Source organism: Podarcis vaucheri (assembly GCF_965113315.1).
Source record: "Podarcis vaucheri genome assembly, chromosome: 5".
In the NCBI taxonomy this organism is placed as follows: Eukaryota; Metazoa; Chordata; class Lepidosauria; order Squamata; family Lacertidae; genus Podarcis; species Podarcis vaucheri.
The window spans coordinates 38,521,163-38,541,712 of record NC_138763.1 but is presented as its reverse complement, the minus strand read 5'-3'; the positions used below and the strand labels follow the sequence as shown (position 1 = coordinate 38,541,712).

The window sequence follows — 20,550 nt, the reverse complement described above, 5'->3', positions numbered from 1 at the left end:
TGCACACGAAAGCTCATACCAAGAACTAACTTAGTTGGTCTTTAAGGTGCTACTGGAAGGAATTTTTTTATTTTGACTATGGCAGACCAACACGGCTACCTATCTGTAACTACAACTCTGTTTGTTGAACATGCCATATGACCAGAGATGGCGCGAGCTGTAGTTCTGCAACCTCCAAAGGGCCACAGGTTCCCCACACCTGTAAGCTAATGTTCTTTCTGTGACACATAGCAGAGATTTTGTTGATGAAGTTAATGGTTCTGCCAAGTAGTGGACCCTAAGAGAGATCCTCTGAATTTTGTAGGAAGGCAGAAAAGGTAACCAACATTCACAGCTAGTTTGAAATCACCAGTTATCCACTTTCTTCGTATAATACAGGTAACCGCCAAGAGTACTGTGGAGGAGCTAGTGAAAACCTTGCTTCGCGTAGCACGTACCGACCTGGAAAAGGTTAGGGCCATTTGGACATGGATATGCCATCATATAGGTAAGCAGAGGATGCCATCATTTCCTGGAACCTGTGTGTAATGCTGAACAGTTGCTTGCCTTTCACTGTGGTTCTAGAACCCAGTTTATACATTGTGTTGGTAATAGAGGGAGGGAGAATGTCAAGAAAATGCACCAGGCCTTGAAAATCTGAATATTAAGAAACTTTGAAATGTTTTTACCACCACTGCAAAAAGTGCTCTGTGTCAATAATCTTCTCACTCATATACCTTTCAGAGAGCTGTCCCTTCCCAGAAAATACAGATGTAAAATATTGTCTTCCCTTGGACCATTCTTTCCCAATTCAAGTCTGGCACAGCTGTGAAAATTGTGTTGTGACACCCCAGAAGGCTCTTAGTACTATTTATGAAACAAACGACAGTTGATTCATACTAAATTGGGTTTGTATTGGTGCCTACAGCTTTTCTCCTGCAAGGAGGGGAAAGTAGCAATTTGGAATGGGAACTGGCCAAAGGAGAAAGGGTTGAACAGTTCTTCTCCCTTAGGATGCAATTCTATGGTCTCTGGGCAGAGAGGGAGGTCCTTCCTTGAAAACCCCCTCCCAGGCAGTGCAGGAAGAATTGTCGCTGGGGCTTTCCAGCTGAGGTCCAGTGAGAGAAAGCACTGGAAAGGTGTGCACCAGTGGTAGGTCACTGTGGGATTTAAAGCTGCTGGATCTGAAACCTTCCCATTCTCCAACTAACACCCCACCAACACATGGAGGGAAAGAACATCAACCCATGGACTGGTGTACTAAAAAAGCAAAAAGCCGCCCTCTCTTCCCTTTCTGTCCTACTGGGGAGAGCCTAGCAGGAATATTGATTTGGTGGTGCATCTATCCCTGGGGCAAAGCAGACTTCAGGCTGATCAGGCCTCCTTTGATTCCCACCCCTGTTAGAATCTCAGTATCTACCAACCAGAGCCAGACACAAAAGACATCCCAGTTACAATTAAAGAACAGGGTGACTCTGAGCACACTGAACTTAGTGCTAGGAGTTTGTTTTCAGCAGCAGAAGTTAACTGAATTCACAGTCCCTTTATGCAGTAATGCATTTTTCCTGGTAGTTTCTTCATTTCAGCAGTCTAATTTGGATGGGGAAAGGTGTTTTGTTCTTGTTCTTTAACAACAGAGTGTCAGTATCCGTTGCACATTACCAAGGGCTTCCACTGACAGGCTTCCTTAGGTGAATCCCACCCTAAGTAAACATCTGTTGTACCTGTTTGTACGTATGTGAATACTTCCTGGTTACTTAGCACAGGTCTGAATGACCCTTGTTTCACTTTGTCTATTACTTTACACCTGTGGTTAAACTTTCAACCTTTGCTCCCCAGAATATGATATTGTGGGCTTCTTTAACAAAGACCAGCAGTCTTTCAAGCCCAAGGATGTTCTCCAGAGTGGAAAGAGCATTTGCGAGGGATACGCTGGGCTCTTTGAACAAATGTGCAGGTACATGAAGATCAGAAATGTTCCCTTGCTCTGTTACCTATGCACCAGTTCTCTCTCTCTTTACACCAACTAGGATTTGAAGTGCCGTTTTGAAGCTATATTGTTGAACAGCAGCAAGTCCTAGAAAGGTCAATTTTGCTTTCCGCCCCCCCCCCCATAATTTACTTTGTACCATCTGCTGAGGCTCGCATTGCATTAACATAATGGCAGATGAGTACATGGGGATAATTTAGTTTGAAGAGGCTCTCTGATTTTTTCTGGAGCATCTGAAGGTTAAAAGAACATTAGGACTGAAGAATATAGACTACCCCCATGCAGTTCCTCACATGCAAGAAATGGTGAGTGGTGTGTCCCATACTGAACTTGGCCACATCCTCTGCAAACTGCCCCATACATCTAGCGCAGGAACACCCTGGTGCAAAAACCTTTTCAGTCCAGGGGCCACATTCCTTTCTGGGGGACTTCCCAGGGGCCACAAGTCAGTGGTGAGAGGGCAGAGCAACAAATAAGACTCTGGGCAGGATTCATCTAAGTTGTGTATGTGGCACTCATGCAACAGGACATTTCCTCCCTCTCAAGGGGACAGCAAGGCTGGTGAGGGGCATGGCCTGAGAAGATTCCCAAGGGCCAGTTAGAGAGGCTTGGAGGGCCATATCTGGTCTTCAGCCTGAAGTTCCCCACCCTGAGTTAGAGGGATGGGATTTGGCTGTGCAAGTACTGTGATTAATTTCCACCTGACTGCTCACAAAAGAATGGCTACAAGACATACAAGTTGATTCCTTCACAAGAACCTTCCTGCCAGCTTTGTTTTATGAATTAAGGCTAGTGAGAATGCTTTTATATATATATATATATATAAAAGGATGTTGTTAGAACTTCCTTGAAGACTTGGATTCCCATGCCACCTACTCTGTTACATCCAGACCTTAATCGAATCGAGAATAAATCAAGGTTTTCTTCCAACACATCCTCTACCCACTGAGAAAAAAAACAGGTGCTTATGGAAGGAATTATGTATATTTTTAATTGCAGCTTTGAGAGCTCTTCCAAGCCAAGCCCCTGGTGTCCATAAAAAGTAAACATCAACATGATGAAATGTTGTGTTACCAGATATCATTTAACAATAATAATTATCAACTCATCCAAATGTTCCCTTGTCAGGATCTAGCCCTGCTGGAAGCTAATTAAGCAATTGTGGGATATTGAAGCACTCACCGAAATATTCATCCCATTGTAAAAAGGATGCTTATGGAAAACAGCATTTACATGCATACTTGAATGCAGATACTGTGCATCTTCACTGCATGTCTTCCAATGTGCTGTGGATTCCAATCTTTATCCATTCTGCAACAGCTAATCGTGGGCGACTACACATGGGTCAGGCTAGGTTTGCTACATCGTGTTTTGATGAACACAAAGCCTGCCAGAGCAGCATGACAAGCATTGTGGCTGCTTTGGCAATGGAGATGTATCCCATCTCTCTCCATTCTGCCTCACTGAGTGGGCTGGGGCCAGTGGAAGACTTTTCCTAGCCCTCAGTGATGTTACATTGACTACTTGCTGCAGACATCATTGCATTCATTATGGCTGAGATCACACAATGAAATCCTAAAATGGGACCATAAGTAGCCCATTGAGGGGTACAAAACGGGTACAGAAATACCACAAAAAGCCATTAAGGCAGGCTGTCTCTATAGGGTATTTTGCACCATTCACAAACCTGAATATTGCCTAGTGTGCCTCAATAAAGCATGCAGCCCCTTCCTGTTAGACTGAAGCAGTACTAATTTCTGCCTTCAGGCAAATTATCCAACCTCATTTGTTTTCCTTTCTTAAGACATTGAAATCAACAGAGAATCCTGCCATCCTTTGTTGTTGTTTTTCCATAGCAAACACTGTTGAAGAGAAAACTGAATCCAAATTCCCTTCTCTGCCCCAGACCATTGCTCTGTCAAGTGTTGTTGTTGTTTACTTGTTTACTCGTGTCCGACTCTTCATTACCCCATGGACCAGAGCACGCCAGCCACTCCTGTCTTCCACTGCCTCCCGCAGTTTGGTCAAACTCATGCTGGTAGCTTTGAGAACACTGTCCAACCATCTCATCCTCTGTTGTCCCCTTCTCCTTCTGCCCTCAATCCTTCCCAACATCAGGGTCTTTTCCAGGGAGCCTTCTCTTCTCATCAGGTGGCCAAAGTATTGGAGCCTCAGCTTCAGGATCTGTCCTTCCAGTGAGCACTCAGGGCTGATTTCCTTAAGAATGGAGAGGTTTGATCTTCTTGCAGTCCACGGGACTCTCAAGAGTCTCCTCCAGCACCATAATTCAAAAGCATCGATTCTTCGGCGATCAGATTTCTTTATGGTCCAGCTGTCACTTCCATACATCACTACTGGGAAAACCATGGCTTTAACTATAAGGACCTTTGTTGGCAAGGTGATGTCTCTGCTTTTTAAGATGCTGTCTAGGTTTGTCATTGCTCTGTCAAGTGTACCTCCAGCCAAAAACCTAATGCTTGGGGTGAAAGAGAAAGGAGCAGCTTTGCTACATTTGTGCCTGCTGAGCAGGCAAAAGCTGACACATTTGTCTTTCATTTCTATTCTAGAGCAGAAACCTTTAGAGTACTTCCAAGCAGTGGCTGTGATATTACAAGATTAGCTAGCTTGTTGTTGCAGCAAGACCAGCACAACATAATAATGGTGCACAATTGCTGTTGTAATGATCAGGGTGATAATTTTCATGTGGCAACAAGGTGCACTCTCAACCTTTCATTACCGTCTTGCTATTTATGTAGGCAATTTTCTTCAAGCTATACATTTAAGTGACACTGGATGGAGGGAATAACATTTCTAACTGAATAGGCTTAGGGGCAAGAGCATTCAATGTCGGGCCATGGAATTCGCCTCTCATGCCGAGATTTTTGGCACCCTGTTAGGCGTTCTGGTGTTCAGGTCTCACATACAGTGTAACCTCCATGTTCGATCAGGAGTTGAAGATTCTGGTGGCAGCAGGGTCTCACCTCCAACAGCTGCTTTGCTTGGCAAGCCTGCCACAGCTCTGGCTGCATTTGGGAAATGAACGACTTTTATGGAGGATAATAAACGCTGGGGAAAGCCTACCTTGCAGTCCTAATCATTACCACAAAAATGGCTTTGGAAACAAATGAGGTTGACAAGACACCATCCATCTCCATTGTTGATGTAAATAATATAATTAACCAAGAATGTTTTTTAAAGCAATGCTGGATTGCCAGCTTGGCATATCAAGGAAGAGCCCGTCCAAAACTCCAAAGCCTTGCTGACTTGGGCAGCTGTCTGGGCTGGCAGCCCCACAGCTCAAAACAGCAAAGTTAATTGACTAAGGGCAGAACTAACTGGGTGAACAAAACACCATTCTGGCAGAGGGAAGTAGCAACATGCAGAAATGCTTCTATTTCAGCAGTTTAAATCAGGAATCATTGTTGCCTCTAGTGCTGGCCCAGCTATAGACATGATGAGGAAGAACCCGACCATCAACCAAGTACCCATTTTCTCCTTTCATTGATTATATAGACTTGCCTTCTCTCCAGCCGTACCCTTTATCACTGGCAATTATCTCATTTCTCCACATGCCTTGCTGAAACAACTCTCTCTCCCTTCATGCACTTTCCCTAAAGCCTTTCAAATTTTTGTTCTCTTTCTCTCAACCACTTTTCTTCACATTGAAGTGACCAGCTCCGTCTACTGCAGTAGTACTGAAGGGAAGGTCATGCCATTCACGTAACACCATTGTAATTTGCACTGTTTTCCGGGCTATCTTCTATTCCCCTTTGAAACACAGGCTAACATCTTATTTGCTTTTAATCATCTCCATGCACTGAGCAGATGCTTTCGCTGAACTGTCTGCAAGGATTGTATCACTGTCTGCAATCAATTCCAATTGTTTCATTCAATCCAATGTTGCCACAAATTTAATTTCATCTACCATCACTCTGTTCAAGCTACTGGCTTTGTTAAGCGTCAAGGGAGCTCTTCACAGCTCTCTCTAGCCACTCACTCCTAATTGATGAGTTGTTAACAGTAAAAGGAAGGAACCTGGTTAGGCCATCTCTATAGGATTGTCCAGAATTATTACGTGACTGGCTTGTTTGCTGCCTTTTTAAAACCAGAATATGCAGTGCAACTTACAAAACTACCGACATAATACAAAGCAAGAGAAAGATGAAACACCAGCTAAAACCACCACACATTTCAGCAAAAACAAACACAGCAATGTAAAACAGCAGCAGGACACATGATAAAAGCAGACTTCAACAAAAGTTCACATATGAGATCATCGTCACTGCCTGCAGGCAGTGAGAGAACTATTATGTGCTTTGCTCGGGAGAATGGTCCAAATCCTGAGTGCCACAGTTGAAAAGGCCCTTTTCTGGATACTGATGTGCCATTTCATACAGCAGTTATAAAACCCCCAAAAGGGCTTCTGCAATAGAATGACTGTCCCATGCTGGCTGAGATGGATGGATGTGATTTTGGAGATATTCTGGGTCCAACCATGATAGGTCAAAGCAGTGCTTAAACTGAGCTGCGAAGCAAGCTGGTAACCAGTGATGCTGGAGATTGGACAATTCCTATCAGAAACTTCACTGCCACATTCTGGATCAGTTGAAGCTTTAAGGCTGTATTCAAGAACAACCCCATACACAGCACTACAGTCATCTAACCTGGATGTAGCAAGTATAAACTAAAACATTGTACTATGAGACTTGTGTGAGTTCCTCAGAACTGGTCAAGGCAGGACTCCAGTCAGGGCTGCAGCTTTGCTGGTGGAGCAGCCAGCTGGATTTTATGGGGCTGAACCTTTACAAGCAGAGCCAGCCTAGACTACATCCTCCTATGCCTGGTTTGGGGATGAAGAGGAGGAAAGAGATGCCAGAATGACCATGGGGCTGGAGCAACTCACCTATCGGGAAAGGTTACAATGTTTGGAGCTTTTCAGGTTGGGAAAAAGATGAGTGGGGACACGACAGAGTTGCACGTTGTGAAGAAAATGGATAGAGTTTTTCTCTGTCTCATATAATACTAGAACTTGGGGCCATTCAAAGAAGCTGAATGTTGGAAGATTCAGGACAGACAAAATAAAGGACTTCTTCACACAATGCAGTTAAATGATGGCATTTGCTCCCACAAGAGAATGATGGCCAACTTGGCTGGTGTTAAAAGAGAACTGGACACATTCACAGAGGACAGGCCTATCAGCAGCTACTAACCATGAAGGCTATAATCTACCTCTGCTGTCAGAAGCATTACATTGCTGAACGCCAGTTGCAATTCAGGTCTTGTTTGTGGGCTTCCCATTGGTATCTGGTTGGCCACTTTTGAGAACAGGATGCTAGGCTAGATGAGCCTTTAGCCTGATCAAGGAGGGCTCATTTTATGTTCTTAGCAGGCTAATTTCGCCGTTAAGAATGCAGGATTATCCTGTTTGACCTGCAGAGACTGGGAGCGTTTACCCAAAATAGCAGCAGGGCTCCATCACAGAAAACAACAGTGAGACTACTTTTTTCTTCTCGCCTGCATCTTTAATCACATCTTGGGCTACTCTTGGGCTTCCTTCTTTATCTTAAATAAACTGAGGCTGCCTGTTTTCAGGAGTCTTTACTTATTCAAGCATTATTATGTTTTAAAATAAAAAAGTAATAAAAATTTCACAGCACTTGGATCAACTGCCAAATAGTTAAAAGTCTGCCTCCTCCCATAGTAACACTTGCTCGAAGCAAGAGATGTCAGAAGAACAAAAGACAGCCTTTGACTTAACACCCATAAATATTAGTAATGCATGAAAAGAGTATTATTTCAGGTGTGATTCACTCTAATCTGCAGTGAGCAGGAGAGATCATAACACTTCCAACATTTATATGAATGATAAAGACAGCCCCTTAGAAGCAAGACCCTGTTCTTTAAGTCCTTTCTATCCTTTCTCTCTCCCCAGTATTGCAGGAGTGCAATGCATGAATTTATCTGGTTATTCTAAAGGCCATGGCTACAGGGCTGGGGAGACTTTCACAGGAGAGTATGACCATGCCTGGAATGCAGTTTACCTTGATGGAAAGTGGCATTTGGTGGACAGCACCTGGGGAAGTGGCTCCATTGATGACTGCTTCAGCAAATTTACCTTCAGGTATGATTGTCCTTTCTTCCTCCCTATAGCTCTGGGGCACAGGGGTGGGGATAAGCAAAACAGGTAGCTTTCCTTGGTCACATTCAAGGGCTCTGCAACATATACTATTTTATTTGCTTGCTTCATTTATAACTACAGTGGTACCTCGGGTTACACACGCTTCAGGTTACAGACTCCGCTAACCCAGAAATAGTACCTCGGGTTAAGAACTTTGCTTCAGGATGAGAACAGAAATCGTGTGGCAGCGGCATAGTGGCAGCGGGAGGCCCCATTAGCTAAAGTGGTGCTTCAAGTTAAGAACAGTTTCAGGTTAAGAACAGACCTCTGGAACGAATTAAGTACTTAACCTGAGGTACCACTGTACTTATTGAAATCCGTGTCAAATTTCAGATTTGAAAGAGCAAAAGCATCATCAGGATGCAGGGCTTATCATTTAACCATAGTGACCATTTACTTCACTATTCCAAGCTATGTGTCTCAAAGGCTAAAGCATGAAAGGGACAAAGCCTCATTTAAAAAATAAATAAGGGTGTATATATTTTCTCCCCTCCCACCAATTGGCCCCTAAAAGTTCTCCTCAGGCTTCTACCTATGAGAAATGTCAAGCTCTTAAACAGGGTTGTTATAAACTAAGCATTAAAAAGGCATAGAAATCTAACTAAACAAGTCCCCATTCTTCGAATGTTAATCTTTCCACTAACTATTAAAACCAAAACACTCCTGAAAGGTGTCAGAACCATGAAAAGGAAATTAAGGCTTGGAAACAAATGGTAGAAATCCACTTGGTCCAGATAGCCAGTGTTACTGGTAGTCTGGAAAATGACCCACGTGAAGGATTTGATATTTCTCCATGTGATGACCTAGTATTGGGACAACCCATGTAGTAATCAGAAGGCCACAGTAATTAGAAATGAAACACAGATCACCAAGGCTAGAGACACCATGGGGCAAGCAACAGGCCAAACCAAGTTTACTAGCCAGTCTGAAAACCCCCACATTAGCTTATTATAGACCTTCTTTGGCACAACACAACTGAAGACGAGCATTGACTTTGAAAATGCATTTTCAGTCGCTCCTGCTAAAAATTAATTCTAAGAGAATCCTGTTTCCATTTGGCATTGTCCCTTAAACATAGAGGGACTACACTGGGTGTAAAGAGTTATTTCTTAACTGAAGTTGTTAAATTCCACTTTTTTGAAAATGTCACTCTCTAATGGCTAGATTTTTTCTTATTGCTCTTTCAAAATGCCTGATTTGCCCACATGCTTGGGAACAGAATTCAGCATTCTTAGAACTCCCATCTAGCCTTCCTTAATTTAAATTAAGTTTTTATCCCTTAAACCTGCAAACCTAGGCTTGAAAGTGCATGCAGAGAACATACAGTGGTACCTATAGTTACAAACTTAATTTGTTCCAGAGGTCCGTTCTTAACCTGAAACTGTTCTTAACTAGAGGCGTGCTTTCACTAATGGGGCCTCTTGCTGCCGCTGCGCTGCTGGCATACAATTTCCGTTCTCATCCTGGGGCAAAGTTCTCAACTTGAGGTAATTCTTCCAGGTTAGCGGAGTTTGTAACCTGAAGCGTTTGTAACCTGATGCATTTGTAACTCGAGGTACCACTGTATAGAGAAATCCAAGAAGCTGGGGAGGATGGAGATTTCGGTGCTTTGCATAATCCTGTCTATGTCTTGCTGAAGCAGAATGACTCAATTATGCAATTTAGGAAGTTTATGTAACCTCCCTACCTTAACAAACTATAGTTTATTCAGTTAGGAACAAGTTTTTGGCTTTCACACATCCTTTCTGATCTTTAAAACAGCATCCCTGTTATATATGAAATCTCATTTGGAAATTTTTTTGGAAACATGGATTGCATGGGTGCATGTAGGATTGCTTTTACAGTGGTGCCTCGCAAGACGAAAATAATCCGTTCCGCGAGTCTCTTCGTCTAGCGGTTTTTTCGTCTTGCGAAGCAACCCTATTAGCGGATTAGCGGATTAGCGCTATTAGCGGTTTAGCAGCTATTAAAGGCTTAGCGGCTTAGAAAAAGGGGGGAAGCGAAAAAAAATCGCAAGACTCGCAAGACGTTTTCGTCTTGCGAAGCAAGCCCATAGGGAAATTCGTCTTGCGAAGCGCATCGGAAAACCCTTTCGTCTAGCGGGTTTTTCGTCTTGCGAGGCATCCGTCTTGCGGGGCATCACTGTATTGTTAAGATGAGCTGACAATGTTTTTTTATTGTATTTGCAAAATTTTAAAAAATTAAAAACACATTTATCATATCATTTAATATCATTTAACTATCCAGGACCATACTATGGTTTAAGATCCTGGTTAATATGCTAACACTAGTTCCTCACTAACATAACTAGCAACTCAACCTTAAACAGACCAGGACCGATATGAGGAAATCAGTGCATAAACTATGCATTATTAAGCCAGGAGCATTATAACCAAACTGGGCCATTGATAAATTACACTATAACAAGCAGCCTCATTTGACTGCACCCTCTGTTCTACTGTATTCTCAGCCAAATCAGTCCAGCCCAGTCCCAAATCTACACATCTCATCTCTTCATTTTGCCTCCTAGAGCTCAGCTGTGTTTCCTACCATCATTCCGGTCCTAATTTATGTACAGTTGAAAGGAAACCCCCATTGATAAACCTATCTAGAACTGCAGCCGTAGTTAAGATTCAGCACAAGGCAGAAAAGAGCACCCGGTGCCAGTGTTGTATTGACCTCTCCTTTCTTGTTCCAGATACAACGAATTTTATTTCCTCACCCACCCCGCCCTATTTATTAATAATCATTTCCCAGACAACAGCAATTGGCAGCTCCTCAAACCAGCTGTGACATTGAAACAGTTTGAGAGCAACATGTTATATAAGAGTGACTTTTACATGATGGGATTGCTGGCAGCCCACCCAGAAACACCAATTATTCAAACAGGTACAGTGATACATGTCATTGCCCCATGCCGATCTTATTATAAGGAACAGTTCCAGCTTTTGGTAGGGGGCTATAAAAAAAAAAAGATAAAAGTAGCAAAGGTTAGGATTTAGGCTGCTGGGTTACTTTTAAAAGATTAGCTCTGTGGGACTAAAGCATGGGGTTCAAAGTTCTGTAGCCTTTTTTGGTCATAATCACCATTACCCTTGGGGTACCAATTGGTGTAAAATACAAAGTGCTATTTATTACCCATCAGATTGCTTTTGCCCCAAGAATATTTATATTCCAGCCTGAAGTGAAGGGGAAAGTTTCAAAAAAATTCTGGGCTGAGGCTCAGAGCCTTATGTGGGTGCAAGTTAGTACACTTGAGTTTCAGAAGCTCCCCATAGTGTCATTCAGAACCTAACCATGGAAGGAATAATTTCATTTTGAAATCCTGTCTTTTGAACTCTCTCAGACTTCTCTGAAACTGACAAGTTTCTAAGGGGTTGTAGTCAAAAGTGCAGGCAGCTTGAGCTGTAACTGAAAGACATTGGTGCTTTCATCTTTTCCAAGAATGATGAGCAATTCTACTGCATTTGTAATAAAACAGAAGCAAACAAGTACCCGAAAATGAAGGCTTCCCGCCCTTAACCCTCTTGTTATTTATTCTGAATTTGGACTTGACAGACGCTTGTCAAATTCTAACCAGCCAACCATAATATTCTCCCTTTCACTGCCAAAATGATTGACAGTACAGCAGGCAATTCCATTCTCCAGGTCATTTTCTTCAGCTTTTTATTTTTGATTGATTTGTATTTTTGAGTAAATAGTAAGAAACATCCTAACCAGCCTCCTTTATTTGCATGTCACAGTAAATGGGAAAGTAGTAGTAGCTGTGGAGACTCGTTTGCCGATGCTGTTCATGTTTGAACTAAAAGGGGCAAAGGAATATAGCTTGATGACTCTGAAGAGGAATGGGATGAATCTGGAGCTCTACCCACAGAAGACGGGGACCCATAAGCTACAGATCTACGCCAAACCATCCAAGAGCTCAGATGAAGTCTACAAATGTGTGATAGAATATACATTAGAGTGTAGCTCTGTAGACAGGAACGTCTGCTTTCCAAAGGAACTTCATCAACCTGTTGGGCCCAGCTGGTTCTCAGAGAGACAAGGATTCCTCAAGCCCTCGCAAAAAGGCCCAATCATTCATACCAGTGACGGGCGCTACGATCTCAGCTTCATCCTCAGTAAGGACTTGAGTGTTTTAGCTTCCTTGCATTCGGGCAATGTAAGCCTCAGCGAGGATACAACAAGACGGCACATCTTGCAAGCTTGCCAAGGAAACCAGGTAGACTTTAAGATCCATCTTCCTCATGCAGGGAACTTTGCTTTTAAAATCTTTGCGAAAAAGAAGTCTGATCCTGGAAATTATAACTATGTCTTCAACTACCTCATCTGTTGCCCAAACACCAAGGTGAAATGGCCAGTGTTCCCCCAGACTTATAGCAAGTGGGTGGAGGGTTATGAGCTAGTGGAGCCGCTAGCTGGGTTGCTCCCTGCTGACCGCAACGTTAAGTTTAAACTCAAGCTTCATAGCATTGCCAAGGCATTTGTTCAATGTGAAAAAATCTGCCCCTTGTCTTTAAGCAAGGATGGCTACTGGGAGGGATCTTGCAGCACATCAGGCTGCACAGAGGTCTATGTGATGGTGCTGGAAAATGCCAATCACAAGTTCTACTCTCACATCTTGAAATATGAAGTAGAGCCACAGTAGGAGGCTACTCCTACTCTTATCATCTGTCCACATGTGCAGCGAGATCTGATATATCACAGTTCATACCGCTCTCGAGTAATTCCTTAAGGCTCCCTTAACATTGGGGAATAGTGCTCACCCCTCTCTGAAGAACCAACAAAACAATACAACTTGATCAAAACATCCTGAATGGTATTACACAATGAGTGGCATTTGTAGGAAATGTAGTTTCTTTACCACTGTAAAGTCATACTTCCCATATACATAATTTCAACTATAGATTATTCCTGTGCTACAGGCCTAGTACATTATGCACATTTCCCTACCTAGTCCACCTCCATTTTAGGATGCAACTGCTGATTTCTGAATGGCTTACATTCAACAAATATGTTATGGACAACAAAGGGGCATTCTCTAACTCATTGTGAGCCAGGAAGAGAGAAGGACCACACACTTTTGAGCATCAATGTGAGAGTGGCTGCGGAATCTCATCAAAACACATATTGGTGCAAGATTATAATCCAAATGGAAGCTTTCTTGTGTGCACTTCATTGTCTTACAAATATAAATGATACTGCGAAAACAAGTTTTTACACCAGATCTTAAAAGCAATTAAATACTAGTTTTTATCTCATTGGGCTGTGGTGCTTTTTAAATGACATGGTAAGGAACATGTATGTGAACAAAAGGGCAATTTAATTCTTAACTAATTTGCTACCTATCAATAAAAAAAGATTGTGCTGCTGATTCTAGGAAATAGCAATTCACCAAGTGTGAGACATAGTGGGATAACCAAAGACAATCTTGATGACCTGCACAGAATGAAACATAAACACAAAGGTATCATAGATAAAAGTTAGCTTCTATATAATCACATGAACCCTTTTGGTCAAACATGGATAGTTTAGTATAACAGCAAAGATCTGCGGTTTAAGTCAGAAAATGAATTTATTTTAACTCAAGTTATAATCTGTCTAATCTTCTATATGATCAATAGACTGCAATTTGCTTTTTTAAAAATCCTTGTATCTAATCAAAATTCAGGGAGCTGACTGGATAGCCCTGGAGGTTTTTCAGTGCTGTGACATTAATTTTTTATTACAAATTTCATATATTCATTGAACCATATGAATTTCTTGCCTAGACCAAAAAATAGCAATTCGTTTTTTTCCATGTGCCTTTAAAAGTTTTGTTTTACCAGTTTTTGTAGGAATATATATACTTGAAGCAAGCCCCTGTGTCAAATGAGTAATTCTTCCTGCTGTGACTTGGTTCGCACCAATAGACAACAGTTTAAGGACTAATATAGATGGTCAAGTGGCATGTGTTCCAATTGCATCTTCCCCAACAGCAGCTTGAATGAAGGTGCTAATACTACCCAACCCGTTATTCAGCTTTGGGGAAGCAGAAGGGAAGATAGCTACGCTCCTATTCAAACAACTTCCAACCCACCACAATTTAAATTTTAGTACCCACTGGAAGAAGCCAGGGAAAGACTGTGGATGCAATAGTCAATGACACTCTGAAGAGTGATGAAGCACAAGGTGGTGCAAGCATGACAGACCACATATATAATTAAAAGAACATTGCAAGATGAGCTTTGTAGGGTCTCTAAAGGAGGGGAGCACTCATTTAGTAAAAAAAAATCATAAAGTAAAAGGGAAAGTTAACAACATGAGAGGAACATTTTGGCACTCTCATGACTCATAACTTTCCAATAGGCTCCTGTGTCATTTTTGTAATATTGTACAATCACATTACATGCAGCCATTGTGTTAGCTATATTATTTTAGAGGATCCAAAGAATTAAAGTTCCTTTGGGGTGAGTTGGAGCGTGATTGTGCCAGCCATACAGACAACATCTGCCAACTGATGAGTGACAATTGCTGCTACCCCTGTCTGTTGCTACCCCAAAATTATAATATGGCCTGGGTAAGTAAGTTCGAGAAGGGTTCCTTTTGTCACTCTTGAACCTACTGCCATATTCAGCTTCATCTACAGATCCTAAAAACGGAGGAAGAAAAGTCTCTTAACCCAGATGTCTGGAAGGCACCATGTTGGCTACCCCCAAAATGCATATAGTAACTGGGATTGTGTGCTGTAAATCAGGAAGCAGTTGATCGAAATCTTGCATCTGCCATAGACTGATTAGGTGACTTTAACAAACCCTTCTCTTTTTCTATATTTGGAAACAATACCAGCCTACCCAACATAGCTAGGAGGATTACAAAGACTTTGAACACTCTTATCATTGTTTTATTCTACACTTTCACATCACTAATGGATCATTAGAAATTTCTCGGAAAAGAGAAAGCCCTGCATTGCTTTCTGAAGGCTTACGCTGTAGGGCTCTGTTAAGCCTCCTAGGGAAAACAATTTCACAGGACTCCGATACTAAAAGGCCCTGCTCTGGGCTATAAACTAGATCTTACAGAGCACAAAAAAATGGTATTTGGTGCAGGGCTGCCTCTAAGGAAGTTAAAGGACAAGCAAGCTCAGCTGCTGGATGCAATCTTCTATATCTGATGTGAAGGCAGATAATACTGAACACCAGCCAAAGCATAATCCTTAAACTTTCTCTGAACTCTTTTACTGAGGATTACCAATTAAACCTACTAATATAATACACATTGATTCTCAGTTTTTGTTTTTTTTAAAAATGTAAAGTAGAAGGCGAACATCTGGCTCAGCCTTGCAAGCAAAAAGGAAACTCTTTGGTGTTATTAAAAGGCTCAGTTCAAAGAAAAAACTCCCCTCCAGCTTCATTAATTATAAAACTGTTAAGGCCAACTGATTATTCCAAAGGGATGTTCAACATTCTCAAGGCATAGATGAATGCATGGAAACCCTGCAGCCACAGATAAAAGTGCCTCAGAAGTCTGCACTAGCTTTGTCATCACCCTCCAGGATAAACAACCTTCCTCCACCTCCAAAACATGCATATTTACAGTCTCAACACATATTAAGCCCACTCAAGAGTTTTTGATGATGTAGCCCACAAACTACACATAACTCCTAATATAATTTTTTCTTTGCCCTTAACTCATCAGTCCTTTCTATAGCATTTTCTGTACTCTATATGCACGGGGAATCAACAAGCAGGAATACCAACCTCCTTGTGCAATTTGCTCGTCTCAGATTGCTGTCCATTTTGGGACTAACAGTTTGCCCTGCCAAAGTACAGCACTGTCTCAGGTTCTTGGCACCTCTGTTATTACAACTCTCTTTCCAAGAATGAACCAGTGTTTCCCCTGAATTAAAAAAACACAGTAACCAACTCTGTTACATGAAGCAACACGAGTCAAGTGGCACAGGACATTTTTGTACCTCTTTCGGATCAGATAGGCCTCCAGGAAAAAAAAATTGATACACCCAAATTAGTTTTTGATTTAAAGCAATTTGTGTTAAATCAGAATGGAGGGGTGAGGGGTGAGCCACCAAAGATACTCCTCACCAAATACACTACTTTTGCTCTATACAACATAGAGATGCCCCACAGTTTTTAGAAGGGACTGAGCAATGTTAAGATGTTAGATATCTTTACAAGAGAATGTTAAGGTGCTCTCGTCTTTGCCCAATTATGAATGTCACAAAGGGAATTATATTGAACTCGATGGCGGCATGCACAACATCCTTGAAGATTTAGCAAGGTAGGAAAAAATATGGCTGCAACAAGGCATATTTTATATCCCAAGGTACACCATGCATTTCAAATTTTTAAGAAGCATCTTTTCTTTCCACTGATAATGTTCTCTAAGGAATGTTTGCCTCCACAGCACTGCACAATCTGGAGCACCCATTGCTACACTTTATTTTCTACCCTCTGCATTACTGGAGGTCAACTTAAAGATCATCATACAGTAGGAAATGAATGGCCTTTGGGGAAACATCAACACTGGTTTGACGCCAACTCTGTCAAACATGATACAATAGCCTTATGCACTACAGAACCTGCAAGCCAGTCAGAGTTCTCCCTGGTTCAAAGAGCAAACTGTCAAACAGGAGATCATAGAAAGCCACAGTTGCTGAACTCTCCTGACCAACACTCACAGTGGGAAAATTTTCGTCTTCAAGTCACAGAATTTGAAGAATTTTTGTTCTTCTCATTCAGTAGCAATCCATTTTAAAGGCTGTCATATTTGTGACTAAGTGATTATTTTTGTACTCTTAAGTTTCACAAAAACAAATCACAACATCTCTGAAAATGCATCTGGAATGGATTCATAACTATTCACGTTTTCAGGGATCCAAAACTTAGTTTGCTGGCCACTCCCATAGAAGTCACCTCTATGTGCAGGGAAAGTAAATCCCAATGTACATGTCAGGTTCCTCATGTATGACAGAAGTTCCTTTGCTCAGTATGAAGGGCAAAATTACAAGGTCTCCCTGTCTGACTTCTTTCTTCCAAGGAGTAAATCTGTAGCATGTGTTTCTTGACTCGAGCAGCTGTTTCCTGTGCTTTCAGTCCCTCTACTCAAAATGTTAACACCAGGGCTCTTACACAAGAAATGAGTATACTCACTTTGCTGGGGCAGCCACCCAACCACTTTTTCACAAAAAATATTTGCTCTGTGTGCTTTGACAAGAACTGTTCACCATTCCTACAAAACAACATATTTTTTTTAAAAAAGTCTGTCTTCATGCCACATTTGATTTCATATTGTCTATCAGTGTCAAGCTGCTGTGAGAGGTGTTTACGAAGAATGACATGAAGCCATAAAAATCAAACACAGCAAGCAAAACATAGGAGTTAGCACACTGGAAAGAGGTTGGTGATGTACAGAGACTATTACATTTATGATGGAGGCAAACATCAAAAAGATGCTCTTGCAGAGTAGGAATTCTCCTGAATCGAGATCTAGAAGGTTGTTAATTATGGCCAGCCTTCTAGCAGCAGTAACATCCTCAGCTTGGCAACAAACCTTTCTGCATCTAGAAATACAGATGTTCTCCACTTTCTCAAGATCATCCATTCAGCAAACAATAATTAGCATTAATACCATCATGTCTATGGGAGCAAATTCAAGTTAAAACCTCTAAAAATATATGTTATTGAAAAGGGGAGATATTGGTCACATACAGGGGCTTCTCTGACCTATAGAAGAAACAATAAATGAAAGGTATAGACTACATGCAGATGAACAGAAGCCTTTGAAAAGGAAAAGCAAGAGATTTAGAATTTAAATGAACACATGGATTATTCTAAGGATTCAGGGGGCAAGGCTGAATATCTCCACCATTTTCATATTTCACTGAAAATATTTTAAATCTAGTAATTCATTTTAGTAATTCAGATTGGATTATCAAGGGCCAATAGGCAGAAAGGATTAATTGGGGTGGGAATGGAAGCCTAATGCTTGGGATCTTGGTTTCTGCTCAAGGACACATTTTGAAAGATACACATTTCTTGTTTAAGCTAAAACAACTTTTTAATAGCTGTCTGGCAGATTGACCAGCCTTCTAAATTTGCTCTTATGGCTGTGAGCAGCTGCTTAGTACTTCATAAGGCAGCTGTTGTTTAAGTAAAATGGATTTCATGTATAGGTGTTTATTACTTACATTGAACTTCACCTTCTGTACCAACTTATCTTCCACCAAAACACCCTCTCTTTTCATGGAGTATCTATTTCACTGCATTTTGTCCTCTTCAACTATGAAAGATAAATAGTAATAAAACAGACCCCCAATGGAACCACTGCCACATCATTATGTAGTGTTTGGTATGCAAGTGATAGCAACACAAAGTACAGGAAACCCCAACTCTACAGGAAAACTAAAAAGGAAGCAAAACTCCTTTTCTTGGTTTCTCAAACTGTTTGAATAACATATTTCATGGAATAAACATCAAGCAAAATTGGAAGCAAAAAGTAACCTAATTCCCAAAATGTTCAGCAACATGAGTTGTAATGATATAAGAAGAAGATGGGTTAGTTGTCATTTGATTTATTCACATGGATATATACATATAAAATAGATTTATTTTCTTTTACAAAAAAAGCGCTACATCATTCCTTCCTGAAAGTCACTGCACACTCTTGTGCAGCAGGACTTAATAAGGCATCTAGAAAGTAGTGCAATTACTGCCCCCAGACAAAATGCTTTGCTCCAGACAAACTTCATTCCCTTGGTTTCACCACCACTAAAACCAGGGAAAAGAAGAGAAGCCCCTTTCTAGCTGCTGAAGGCTCCCTTGGTCCCCTTCTTGATGCATCTTATATTAAGCCAGCTTTCCAATCCTTGGGTCTTGCAGCAATGTCACTTTTGGTGTTTGAACTGCTGTATTGTCATTTCACTCTCCTGTTTCAACTCCTCAATATGTGCATCTAAGCGTTCTAAGATATGTTGAGATCTTTCTTCTTCCTCCTCCAAGAACTTGACAGCAATCGCACCAATATTTGTTGTAGGCAACGGGCTCTAAAAATAAAACATATATGTTGAACAGGACTCAACCAGAAGATTATTTCTCGCCTACTGCTACATTTTACTTATTTAACTGCATCGATGGACAGAAATCCCCTAAGCAAAGCATCATCTCAGCACTGTTGGTATATATTTAACCCTGAAAAATGTGAAAATGTTGGATTATATAGTATTTGGCTTACACCATCATCCAAAGATGTTAACTTGGAGATTAATCTCAATTATTTCAATATAGTTTGCTTTTGAGCACACACCCACACCTAAGCTTTCATCTATTTAGCTTAGATTGGGTGTGATGAAGTTGTACATTAGAAATCATGACTGAAAACTCTAGTAATTATTATTTGCCTTTAAAACACTGAAGTTAATTGAAATATTTTTAGGATTTCAAGTCACAGAAATGGGGCTGACTTCTGATTAAACAAGACTAGGATTGAACTGTAAGCCTTTCATGCTCCCCTCAAGATTCTCAATATACCTCAGCAAGCTATGGTCAAGGAGTCACATCTTTCAAAAATAAAATTATAGGATGGCATTCAATGTCACACACTTCTAATCGTTCTGGTCTGCACAAGTATTTCAGCTTGTCAGACAGAATGAACCCCACCCCTCCTCCCTCCGCATGTTCTGGGGTTTCTCATTGGGGCCTCAAGGCAATTTTGGGGTCATTGTGGGTGGGGAAGCCTTGATACACAAGCAGAAGTCCTTAGTTGAGTTAAACCCTAAATGCACAACCAATAGAAACTGTGTAAGTGTAAGAGGACATATGCTGCCTTTTCTGGAGCTACTATACTAAAGACCTACAATGCACATGAGTGTATCAATAGCTCATATTATAGGAACAACTTAATATCAATGTTTCAGTTTTCTTAATACTAGACATTGCAGGCACCAAATCCTATTCCACCCACTTCAGTGTGTCCACTTCCACATGGTTCTCCATTGCAAGAGCTACCATTATAATGTCTAAGGCCACAATCACACCACACATTCAAAACATTATAAACAGACATGACATCCCCCATAATTCTGGGAGGTGTAGTTTGTTAAGGGTAGTGAGATTTGTTAGGAAACCTCTAGTCCCTTCACAGACATACAATTTCCAGAGTTCCCTGTGAAAGGGGGTTGACTGTTAAACCACTCTGAAAACCTGTAAAGGAACCATAGCTCCCAGAATTCTTTAGGGGAAGCTGTGCCTGTGGATTTGCAGTACTTTGAATGTATTGGTGTGAATGTTGTTTACAGCCTTCCTAGGAGAGAGGTAGGCATGAAAAAGAGCTGCTTATCCATAAAAGGAATTGCAGCATGCCAGCAACGAACTCACTGCTAGCGCAGCGTTGGCCAATCTCACCATGC

At 41.3% G+C, this 20,550-nt stretch overlaps 2 protein-coding genes and 1 long non-coding RNA gene across 8 annotated transcripts in view; 1 reads left to right on the top strand and 2 right to left on the bottom strand.

The window, feature by feature from the left end:
• Positions 1-13,362, top strand: part of KY (kyphoscoliosis peptidase) — a 32,288-nt gene extending 18,926 nt beyond the window's left edge. For both annotated transcript variants that reach the window (XM_082221805.1, XM_082221804.1), the window contains exons 7-11: positions 379-487; positions 1,819-1,936; positions 7,902-8,090; positions 10,846-11,036; positions 11,891-13,362. In XM_082221805.1, coding sequence (XP_082077931.1) covers positions 379-487; positions 1,819-1,936; positions 7,902-8,090; positions 10,846-11,036; positions 11,891-12,795 — 1,512 coding nt within the window. In that variant the 3' untranslated portion in view covers positions 12,796-13,362. The remainder of the gene's footprint in view (positions 1-378; positions 488-1,818; positions 1,937-7,901; positions 8,091-10,845; positions 11,037-11,890) is intronic.
• Positions 1-20,550, bottom strand: part of LOC309532071 — a 163,013-nt gene that overhangs the window by 61,822 nt on the left and 80,641 nt on the right. The window lies entirely within an intron of this gene.
• Positions 18,691-20,550, bottom strand: part of CEP63 (centrosomal protein 63) — a 28,914-nt gene continuing 27,054 nt past the window's right edge. For all 5 annotated transcript variants that reach the window (XM_082221797.1, XM_082221799.1, XM_082221798.1 and 2 more), the window contains one exon: positions 18,691-19,188. In XM_082221797.1, the coding sequence (XP_082077923.1) occupies positions 19,030-19,188 (159 nt within the window). In that variant the 3' untranslated portion in view covers positions 18,691-19,029. The remainder of the gene's footprint in view (positions 19,189-20,550) is intronic.